The sequence below is a fragment of the Callithrix jacchus genome, chromosome 15 (genome assembly GCF_049354715.1).
Source record: "Callithrix jacchus isolate 240 chromosome 15, calJac240_pri, whole genome shotgun sequence".
NCBI lineage: Eukaryota > Metazoa > Chordata > Mammalia > Primates > Cebidae > Callithrix > Callithrix jacchus.
In genome coordinates, this window is record NC_133516.1 from 27193128 (window position 1) to 27205473 (window position 12346).

The window sequence follows — 12346 nt, forward strand, 5'->3', positions numbered from 1 at the left end:
CCTCCACCCAGATTCCTCAAAGTTTAATTTAGTACCACATTTGCTTTATCATTCTCTCTATATATACTTTTTTTTTTTTTTTTTTTGAGTCAGAGTCTTGCTCTGTCATCAGGCTGGAGTGCAGTGGCGTGATCTTTGCTCACTGCAACCTCTGACTCCCTGGCTCAAGCAGTTCTGCCTCAGCCTCCCAAGTAGCTGGGATTACAGGCACGTACCACCATGCCCAGCTCATTTTTGTATTTTTAGTAGAGACGGGGTTTCACCATGTTGGCCAGGATGGTCTTGATCTGACCTTGTGATCCGCCTGCCTCAGCTTCCCAAAGTTCTGGGATTACAGGAGTGAGCCTTTATATGTTCATTATAACTATAGAAACTATATGTGTGTGTATATATACATATATATGCATGCGCACACACACATTTTTCCCTGAACCATTTGAGTAAGTTGCAGCCACAATAGCCCTTTAAATACCTAAGTTGTACTTTTAAAAAATATAAAAACATTCTCTTATATAAGAAAATAATTTTTAAAAATTGCTTTTCTAAACCCTTAGGGAAAAAAAGAAAATAATAAAAATCAAGAAATTAACACTTCTGGCAATAGTATTAGCTAACCCCTAGATGTTATTCAAATGTCACTCATTTTCTAAGCACTGCCCTTTATTAGGAGAAGAAAATCTCAAATCATGAGCCACATTTGATTGTCAAATCTCTTTAGTCTTCTTTAATCAGGAACAGTTCCTCACTGTTTTCTTGTCTTTCATTACCTTGATGAATACAAGCCAGTTAGTTTGTAGAATGCTTTTCCATTTGTTTATCTGATGTTTCCTCATAATTAGAATCAGATTATTCAGTTTTTTGCAGGCATACCCCAGAAGTGGTGGTGTGTTGTTTTCAGTGGATTATATAGGAGGTGTGTGATGTATATGTAACCCATTATCAACGATACTAATTTCTTGCAGAAAGTTACAGGTTTTTTTCTCTAATTATTTTCTTTTAAGGAGATACTTAGGGCCATGTAAATATCCTTTTACTCATTAGATTTTTACTCCCTTGCTCACTTTAATATTCATTGATGATTCTTGCTTGAATCACATATTACTCTGCTGCTTGCCACATGTTGATTTCCTCATTTCATCGTCTCTTCAGGGTGGTGCCTATGTCCCCATCTTCCCTTGAGTACTCCCTTACTTTCTGGTTCACCAAGTTGTTCCAGGATCATCTGGACTGTTCCTGCCCCAAAGTTTGCTTCAGCAGTTTTGCCAGGAAGCTCTAGTTCTTTCTAGTAGGGAATGGTGTGTAAACACCAACATCTCAGTGCTACATATGCTCAGTTGCTACTAATCCTCTCAGTGGCCAAAGCCAGGAAACAGGTATCTTTATCTTTATATCTATATATATTAACAACCATGTTTAGAGCCTTTGTTTTTACTTCAGTGTTTAGAAACAAAACACAAGTATTGTTAAGCTAGACCAATGATTTTTATACATTAAATGTAAGAATTCCAAAAATCAATTCATGACTGTATAATTATAAGATCATATTTAAATCTATGTTGTAAAACATTTGGGCCCCAAACCAAACATGGTGTGTCATTTAATAATTCGTATGTCAGTAAATCATGCTTTCTCTTACATGATTTAAAGTTGAGTAACATGTATTAATGAGTGAGGAAAAGTTGGAAAATTGTAATGCCATATAACAGTAGTAATGTAAATTAAGGTATTTTTACCTACTCGATTACACACCATGCAGAAGTGACAAAATTTTACCAATATTCTTAAAGAGGGTATAGGGAGGATTATCAATTGCTACACAAAGTCAGTGGATTTTTAAAAAATTGAACACTTTCACCTAGAGGATAAGCTTCCAATTCCCTTTCTCAATGTGCAAGACCCTTCATGGTCTGACCACACTTCACCCCCAGTGCCTCTGCAGTCTCTTCTATGCCCTTCTCTCCCTCTAAGCATCCTGTCATCTGGGCATATGGGTTCATCTCACAGATCCTTATGTACTAATATGATTGACATGCCATTCTCTCTCACCTACCTGGAAAAATCTGATATATCTCTCAGGTTCCAGATCACATATTACTGGTTCTATAGAATCTTCCAGGAATAATTACTACTTCTTTTCTCATGGTAGTTCTTATATTCTATTCTAATTGCTTATTTCTATATTCCTTGTTAGATCTGTCTTCCTTTAAAACAGGGACTTTATCTTCCTTGCATAATGATTTGTCAGTTTCAATATTCTAAACTTGATAATTTTTAAATGCTTTAGATCACAACATCTAAAACATTTAAAGTGACTACTAAGAAACCTAGTGCTCACTCCAGCAGTACATATACTAAAAATGAAATGAGGCCAGGCACAGCGGGTCACATCTATAATGCCAGCACTTTGAGAGGCCAAGGTGGGGGCATCACCTGAGCCCAGGAGTTCAAGAGCAGTTTGGGCAACATAGCAAGACCTCATCTCTACAAATAATAACTTTAAAAAAATTTGGTGGTCATGGTAGCACATGCTTGTAGTCCCAGCTAGTAGAGATCCTCTAGCTAAGGCTAGAGGATCGCTTAAGCCCAGGAGGTCGAGGCTGCAGTGAGCCATGATCACACCAGCCTGGGCAACATAGTGAGACCTCCATCTCAGAAAAATTGGAACAAAACAGAGAGGATTAGCATGGTCCATGAATTTTGTTTGTTTTTTGAGATGGAGTCTCACTCTGTCACCCAGGTTGGAGTGCAGTGGCGTGATATCAGCTCACTGAAAGCTCTAATTCCTGGGTGCAGGCAATTCTCCTGCCTCAGCCTCCCAAGTGGCTGGGACTACAGGCATGTGCCACCATGCCTGGCTAATTTTTTTTGTATTTTTAGCAGACAGGATTTTACCGTGTTAGCCAGGATAGTCTCAGTCTCCTGACCTCATGATCCACCCACCTCAGCCTCCCAAAGTGCTGAGATTACAGGCATGAACCACCACACCCAGCCAAAAAAAATTTTTGTTAAAAGAAAAAATGGCCAGGCACAGTGGCTCATGCCTGTAGTCCCAGCATTTTGGCAGGCTGAGGCAGGAGGATCACTTGAGCCCAGAAGTTTGATCCCAGCAACTAAATGAGACCCAGTCTCTATTTAAAAAAAAAAAAAAAGAAGAAGAAGAAGAAAGGGAACCTCTGGTTTTCCTGGAGTTTTCTCTTGCATAGTAATGCCTAGGGCCCACCCCCACCACTTTGTTTTAGAATCTAAAATATTCCCCTCAGCCCAGAGTCACTTTGCCATTCTACCCCCACCCCCTACTCCTGCAACAGCTCTTCAGCCTCCCAGGACTCCATCCAGGTCGCTCATTTCTCTGGACTCCCCTTGGGGAGCCAGTGACCCTGAGCAGTAACAAGCACCCCTGTGTCATGATGATTATAGCACCAAGTGAGAGACAGTTTCTACAGAGGCACTGCTGCTCTCTAGAAGGCCACACAGGCTTTCGGCTCTTTTCTGAAAGCTATTCTTCCTATCCTTAAAGGATTTTTAATATTTATTTATTCTTATAAGACAATTGAGATAAACATTCTAAGAAATATCTTTCTGCTGAGCTTATTATAGAGTTAATACAGTTGAGATGACACCGAAACTAGACGTTTGGTTGTGTAGAAAGGAATGGAGGTGTCAGTGAGCACCAGGGCGGTGAAGAGACCCACCTGGAAAAGACTGTGGCAAATGACTAGATTGGCAAAGTCTGACCCGTGGAGGGACTAGGTTACAGGGATGAGGGAATCAGCATTGGGAGCACAGGGTAGTAATATCCAAGACTAAAATAAAGGGGAAACCAGAGTCCATCCAACAAGAATCCACAAAGTAATCTTTATGTTCCTTCATCAGGACCCATTGCCTCTTGTCACTAGTACTGTCGGATATATCTGTCAAGTTTGACTTTACACCTGTTTAGCTCCATTATATTTGTTCACTTGCTTCATAATTAGTATTAGTTCTATGCTCCCCTATGTGTATGACTGATGTCAGTGAAGATCTAGAATAGCCTACTGAAGGTTGTAATAAACATGCTTTGAAGTCTTTTTAATTTTTAAAAAATTATTCTATCTCTAGAAATCTAGTGACTGGTTTGATGTAACTAAAATTTAATTTTTTTTAATATGCGAAGGAAGTTGTCATAACTAGAATATGATTTGACAGTTGTTGGCAGTTCTCCAAGCAACTTATTTTAAAAGTAGGTATTCTGAAAAAGAATACATAGAAACAAAGGTTTGATTGAAAACTCAGTTTAACACTGGGTCTGCTTTAAGATAACATATGTGTCCTTTTTTTTCTGAGTACAATTTTTTTTTTTGAGATGGAGTCTCAGTTCAAGTGATTCTCCTGCCTCAGCATCCTGAGTAGCTGGGACTACAGGCACATGCCACCACACCCAGCTAACTTTGAGATGGGGTTTCACCGTGTTGGCCAAGATGGTCTTGATCTCTTGACCTCATGATCCACCTGCCTCAGCCTCCCAAAGTGCTGGGATCACAGGCATGAGCCATCACACTCAGCCATAATTTTTTTTTTAACTTTTAGGTTCAGGAGTACATGTGCAGGTGTGTTATATAAATAAACTCGCATCATGGGGGTTTGTTGTACTGTTTATTTCATTACCTAGGTACTAACCCTAGTACCTAATAGTTATTTTTACTGATCCTCTCCCTCCTCCCTCAAGTGAACCCCAGTGTCTCTTGTTCCCGCATCCATGTGGTCTCATCATTTAGCTCCCACTTATAGGCAAGAACATGCAGTATTTGGTTTTCTGTTCCTGTATTAGTTTGCTAAGGATAATAGCCTCCAGCGCCATCCATGTTTCCATGAAATACATGAATTTATTCTTTTTTATGGCTGCATAGTATTTCATGGCATGTATGTACCACATTTTCTTTACCCAATCTGTCACTGATTGTCATTTAGGTTGATTCCAAATCTTTAATATTGTGAATATTCAAGTGCATGCATGTGTCTTTTAATAGTAGAAATATTTATATTATAGTTAGTATTGCAAAGTATATATATATATATATATATCTCCTTTTTCTTTCTAGATCCTGGTTAGATAACAATGGGAAAAGTGCTGTCAAAAAGCTGGAGAACAGTTTGCCACTTAGAAAAGAACTAGATCGTTTAAAAGATGAACTGTCTCATCAATTGCAACTCTCAGATATCAGGTAATAAAGAAGAGATTACCTAATTTAAAAAATAAAATGAATATGAATTACCTACTGATAAGCTTTTGAGCAGCTAAATATTTGCATCTTTAACTTTAGTTATTCTGATAACTGAGTACTCTTCAATTCTCTCTGTGAACATAATGAAATGTTCATCTTTGTAAGAAAACTCTTATTAATTTCTTGTTTTAAGTATTGAAGTAAGGCTGAGCACAGTGGCTCTTACCTGTAATCCCAGCACTTTGGGAGGCTGAGGTGGGATGATCACTTCAGCCCAGGAGTTCAAGACTAGCCTGGGCAACATATGGAGGCCCCATCTCTACAAAAACTTAAAAAATTAGCTAGGCATTGTGGCATGCACCTGTAGTCTCAGCTACTTGGGAGGCTGAGGCAAGAGGATCACTTAAGCCCAGGAGTTTGAGAATGCAGTGAGCTATAATTGCATCACTGCACTTTAGCCTGGGTGATAGAGCATGACTTCATCTCAAATTATATGTATGTTACTTAAGTAAGGTTTAAGTTTTTAGCATAATAAACTCTTTAGTATAATAAACTTTTACAGCCAGAGCAATCAGGCAAGAAAAAAGAAATAAAGGGTATTCAAATAGGAAAGGAGGAAGCCAAATTGTCTCTATTTGCAGACGACATGATAGTATATCTAGAAGACCCCATCGTCTAAACCCAAAATCTCCTGAAACTGATAAGCAACTTCAGCAAAGTGTCAGGATACAAAATCAATGTGCAAAAATCACAAGCATTCCTATACACTAATAACAGACTTAAAGAAAGCCAAATCAAGAACGAACTGCCATTCACAATTGCTACAAAGAGAATAAAATACCTAGGAATACAACTAACAAGGAACGTAAAGGACCTCTTCATGGAGAACTATAAACCACTGCTCAACGAAATAAGAGAGGACACAAACAGATGGAGAAACATTCCATGTTCATGGTTAGGAAGAATCAATATCGTGAAAATGGCCATACTGCCCAAAGTAATTTACAGATTCAACGCTATCCCCATCAAGCTACCAATGACCTTCAGGGAACTGGAAAAAACCATCTTAAACTTCATATGGAACCAAAAGAGAGCCCGCATAGCCAAGTCAATTCTAAGTAAAAAGAACACAGCAGGAGGCATCACACTACCAGACTTCAAACTATACTACAAGGCTACAGTAATCAAAACAGCATGGTGCTGGTACCAAAACAGAGATATAGACCAATGGAACAGAACAGAGGCATCGGAGGCAATACAGCATATCTACAATCATACAATCTGATAAACCTGACAAAAACAAACAATGGGGAAAGGATTCCCTGATTAATAAATGGTGTTGGGAAAACTGGCTAGCTAGGTACAGAAAGCAGAAACTGGACCCCTTCCTGACACCTTACACTAAAATAACTCCAGATGGATTAAAGACTTAAACATAAGACCTAACACCATAAAAACCCCAGAAGAAAATCTGGGCAAAATCATTTAGGACATAGGAGTAGGCAAGGACTTCATGACCAAAACACCAAAAGCATTGGCAACAAAAGCCAAAATAGACAAATGGGACCTAATCAAACTCCACAGCTTCTGCATGGCAAAAGAAACAGTCATTAGAGTGAATCGGCAGCCAACAGAATGGGAAAAAATTTTTGCAGTTTACCTATCTGACAAAGGGCTGATATCCAGAATTTACAAAAACTAAAACAGATTTACAAGAAAAAAACAAGCCCATTCAAAAGTGGGCAAAGGATATGAACCAGACACTTTACAAAAGAAGACATGCGTGAGGCCAAGAAACAAATGAAAAAATGCTCATCATCACTGATCACTAGAGAAATGCAAATCAAAACTACACTGAGATACGATCTCACGCCAATTAGAATGGTGATCATTAAAAAATCTGGAGACAACAGATGCTGGAGAGGATGTGGAGAAATAGGAACACTTTTACAATGCTGGTGGGAGTGTAAATTAGTTCAACCATTGTGGAAGACAGTGTGGCGATTCCTCAAGGACCTAGAAATAGAAATTCCATTTGACCCAGCAATCCCATCACTGGGTATATATCCAAAGGATTATAAATCATTCTACTATAAGGACACATGCACACGAATGTTCATTGCAGCACTGTTTACAATAGCAAAGAACTGGAACCAACCCAAATGCCCATCGATGATAGACTGGACAGGGAAAATGTGGCACATATACACCATGGAATATTATGCAGCAATCAAAAACGATGAGTTCGTGTCCTTTGTAGGGACATGGATGAACCTGGAGAACATCATTCTCAGCAAACTGACACAAGAACAGAAAATGAAATACCACATGTTCTCACTCATAGGCACGTGTTGAACAATGAGAACACATGGACACAGGGAGGGGAGCACTACACACTGGGGTCTGTTGGGGGAAATAGGGGAGGGACAGCGGGGGGTGGGGAGTTGGGGAGAGATAGCATGGGGAGAAATGCCAGATATAGGTGAAGGGGAGGAAGGCAGTGAATCACACTGCCATGTGTGTACCTATGCAACTATCTTGCATGTTCTTCACATGTACCCCAAAACCTAAAATGCAATTAAAAAAAAAAAGAAACTTTTACATAATAAGTTTGTAAGAAAAATATTCTCTTCCATATACGGGTAATATATAAAAAGTAATTATGCCCCCATCTTTTAAGATATTAAGGCCAGACACAGTGACTCACTCATACCTGTAATTCTAGCACTTTGGGAGGCCAACGTGGGAGGATCGCTTGAGGCCAGGAGTTTGAGACGAGCCTGGACAACATAGCAAGACCCCGTCTCTAAATAATAATGATAATAAGTGTTTTAAAAGATTGGTATTTGAGTTTAAAAAGAGGAGAGGAAAGAGAAAATGGATGTTGTATTCTTGGTTCTATATTATATAGCAGAACTTTTTCAATACGTATTCATAAACTTGGAAATTGCTGTTATATAAAGATCCATGCTGAAATTTATTGCAAAATAGATTTAACAGTTTTTAAAACTGTAAGGAGCGAATAGGAGGAATCAGGTGATTCAGTCATGGACTTCCCATCTCTAGAACTCAGAAAAATCATCATCCAGTTTTCATGTTTAAACATCTTTGTTACTTTTTGCTATAGCCTGTTTTGTTGTTTTCAGTTCTCATTATTAGGACTTTTGTTCTTATATTAAACCAAATGACTATTTGTGTACCATAACATCTTTTTTCCCTGTGTTTACAGAGTACAGATGGTATTTACATGTTCTGTTCTTGTATAGCCAAATCATCATTTTATAAGATAATTCAGAATTTCAAAGGATTCTTTTAGGCTTCCATGTGTGGAATATTTGAATGTATGCATATATCTGTTATTTTATCATCACCCTAATCATTTTCAGATTCAATTTTTATTATAGGGGGTTCTTCCCATTCCATAGTCTATTAGCATAAACTTTTTTTTTTTTTTTTTTTTTGGAGACGGAGTTTCGCTCTTGTTACCCAGGCTGGAGTGCAATGGCGCAATCTTGGCTCACCGCAACCTCCGCCCCCTGGGTTCAGGCAATTCTGCCTCAGCCTCCTGAGTAGCTGGGATTACAGGCACGCTCCACCATGCCCAGCTAATTTTTTGTATTTTTTTTTTAGTTGAGACAGGGCCCTGTTGACCAGGATGGTCTCGATCTCTTGACCTCATGATCTTCCCGCCTCAGCCTCCCAAAGTGCTGAGATTACAGGCGTGAGCCACCGCGCCCAGCCTTGTAAGATCATTTCTTAAAGTTTTTAAGGTAAATAAATCAAGGTGCATGCTAATAACTTTTTCTAATGGTAATTTTAAAAGATCTGTCAGAGTGGACTGGGGCAAGGAAAATGAAAGGATTTCTTAAACATAAAAAGAATTATTTTACGGTATTATGGAGAAATTTCTCAGCTTTAATTTATATGATGGTAAATGTCAACAGATATAACCCAGCTAGGTGCAATGGCTAACGCGTGTAATCCCAGCACTTTGGGAGGCTGAGGCAGGTGGATCATGAGGTCAGGAGTTCAAGACCAGCCTGACCAACACGGTAGAACCCTGTCTCTACTAAAAATACAAAGATTAGCCAGGCATGGTAGCACACGCCTATAATCCCAGCTACTCAGGAGGCTGAGGCAGGAGAATCGCTTGAACCCGAAAAGCGGAGGTTGCAGTGAGCTGAGATCAGGCCACTGCACTTCAGCCTGGGCGACAGAGTGAGACTCCGTCTCAAAAAAAAAAAAAAAACAAGCTCTTTGGAGTATTCAATTTTTAAGGTGTAAAAGGGTCCTGAGACCATAACATTTGAGGACCATGGGCATGAGGGCTTCTTTACTTGCTAAAAAAAATTAGCCAAAACGCCAGCAAACAGAAACATTAACTAATGACATTGTTTTTCATTCTAAACAGCCTATATAAACCTTTTTAAATGAAAATAGCATTTACTGCCTTTATCACTTACATTTTTAAATTTCAAATAATCAAAAATTAATATTCTTTGAAGTTATATTACTTTTTAAATTGTAGTTTAAAGAAAAAACAATTTTTTAAGCAAGTTTTGTTTTATCAGAAATGACATTCATCAAAATCAGTATTAGGATAAAAGAAAGGCCGGGTACGGTGGCTCAAGCCTGTAATCCCAGCACTTTGGGAGGCCAAGGCGGGTGGATCACGAGGTCAAAAGATCGAGACCATCCTGGTCAACATGGTGAAACCCCATCTCTACTAAAAATACAAAAAATTAGCTGGGCATGGTGGCATGTGCCTGTAATCCCAGCTACTCAGGAGGCTGAGGCAGAATTGCCTGAACCCAGGGGGCGGAGGTTGCGGTGAGCCAAGATTGCGCCATTGCACTCCAGCCTGGGTAACAAGAGTGAAACTCCGTCTCAAAAAAAAAAAAAAAGGATAAAAGAAGAACCTAAGTTTCTTGAGAGCCCATTTTGAATGCCTGACTCCTTCACACACATGACCTCATTTGATGTGCAGCAGGAAACATCCTCACTTTGCATGCATGAAAATGAAAACCTTAGGAAGGCTAAAAGCAGCTTGTTCAAGGTCACAGAGCTGGTAAAGCACAGAATTAGAATTCCAAGGTGGGTTTTCTGACATCACTCGAGACCAGTACTCTTCACAGTTACACAGCAGGGCCTCTGTCATCATGTCATTGTCCGGTTCCATGTGTCACTGAGGTTTAATATGAGTTTATAAAATGAGCAGATTACATGATTTCATCAAAATCACTTTCTCTGGAATTAGATAAAAAGAAGCAGAGGTCAGGCGCTGTGGCTCACGCCTGTAATCCCAACACTCTGGGAGGCCAAGGTGGGCAGATAGCTTGACCCAATCCAGGAGTTCAAGACCAGCCTGAGCAACATTGTGAAACCCTGTCTCTACAAGAAATTTTTTAAAAGTAGCCAGCCATGGTGGCGCATGCCTGTAGTCCCAGCTACTTGTGAGGCTGAGGTAGGCGGATCGCTTAAGTAGAGGAGGTCAAGGCTGCAGTGAACCCTTATTACACCACTGCACTCCTGCCTGAGTGACAGAGCAAGACCCTGTCTCAAAAACAAAAAAGAGAACCTGATAAACCTAACTGGAATTCCTAGTTGGAACTTGAAAACAAAACAAAACCATCATCATTGTAACAATGTGAAAAAGAAAAATATTTTTTTCAAAGGTTTCCCATTTTGTCATCTAATTTTTTTATTTTATTTATTTATTTTTTTTTGAGACGGAGTTTCACTCTTGTTACCCAGGCTGGAGTGCAATGGAGTGATCTCGGCTCACCGCAACCTCCGCCGCCTGGGTTCAGGCAATTCTCCTGCCTCACCCTCCTGAGTAGCTGGGATTACAGGCACACACCACCATGCCCAGCTAATTTTTTGTATTTTTAGTAGAGACGGAGTTTCACCATGTTGACCAGAATGGTCTCGATCTCTTGACCTCGTGATCCACCCGCCTCAGCCTCCCAAAGTGCTGGGATTACAGGCTTGAGCCACCATGCCCGGCATTGTCATCTTATTTTTAAATAGAAACATTGTATATTTGCTTATTTTAAATCTTGGGCACTTGAACATAGTAGTAATATTTCTGCCCTCTGGTAAACAGTCCATTTTCCATTTGGTTGCTTCTTTAAAAAGTAGCTAGCATAGAAACATATCAATCAAAATGTGTTATGTGTCTGCTTCAGAAAGAAAGTCATTGACTTCCCAAGGACTCTGGCACTTGTGCTGAGTGCTCAGTCCTTCTTTGGGTGCCACTTGTTAACATTCCTGTGTGCTCTGTTGGTCTAGGTGGCAGAGGAGCTGGGGCATTGCCCACCGCTGTAGCCAGTTGCATAGTTTAGGCCGCTTAGCACAGCAGAATTTGGAAACACTTAAAAAAGCAAAAGGTAAACATTTTCCACTTTCTTTTAAAATACCACTTAGCTACTATGTACATCTATAAATTTTAATGGAAAACCAAGTAACTTTATTACAGCTGAACTTTTAAATCTGTTCTTTGAATAAAGCAGTGGCATAAAGTTAGCCTTTAAGCTTCTACTGAATTTAATCCTGAGTTTATACACTAAATTTAATTATTTGCATAGTGCTGAAGAATGAAGCTCCTTGACCATGACCAGAGGTTTTGTGTTTTATCATCAGGGTGTACAATCATATTTACAGACCGTTCCGGCATGAGTGCAGTGGGCCATGTGATGCTAGGAACAATGGATGTCCATCATCACTGGACAAAGGTAAGAAAGGGCCTTAAAATTAAAAACTCCTTATCACTCATATACTTTCATTTTCAATAATGCTATAATGGCAGTGAACTAAAAAAAAAAAAATGTTTTTAATCATAGGGTCAGCTGTTTTCAGATTAGATGCTTAAGTATCATGTACTTAACATACTTAAGAGGAAAGACTAATTTTTAAGACAGTTTTTATCTGGTAATGTTGCCTTCTCTTCTGAAGCACAGCCTGAAAGCCAATATTCTGTTGTTTTGTTTTACTTGTTCTTAACAGATGTATTGAGGTATAGCTGACATTTAGTAAACTGTACATTTCTTACGTGTTATTTGGTAAGGTTTGACATATATGTATGCCCAAGAAGATATCATTACAGTTAAGATAGCAAACATATCCAACACCTGGGCATATATATA

General features: G+C 39.2%; 1 protein-coding gene across 6 annotated transcripts in view; it reads left to right on the forward strand.

Annotated features, from left to right (window-relative positions):
* The window catches only part of TCAIM (T cell activation inhibitor, mitochondrial), an 86754-nt gene that overhangs the window by 46021 nt on the left and 28387 nt on the right, over nt 1–12346 (forward strand). For 5 of the 6 annotated variants that reach the window (XM_002758259.7, XM_008981489.5, XM_017964833.4 and 2 more), the window contains exons 6-8: nt 5079–5201; nt 11493–11590; nt 11844–11935. In XM_002758259.7, the coding sequence (XP_002758305.1) occupies nt 5079–5201; nt 11493–11590; nt 11844–11935 (313 nt within the window). The remainder of the gene's footprint in view (nt 1–5078; nt 5202–11492; nt 11591–11843; nt 11936–12346) is intronic. The other variant, XM_035275015.3, reaches the window with a different exon arrangement.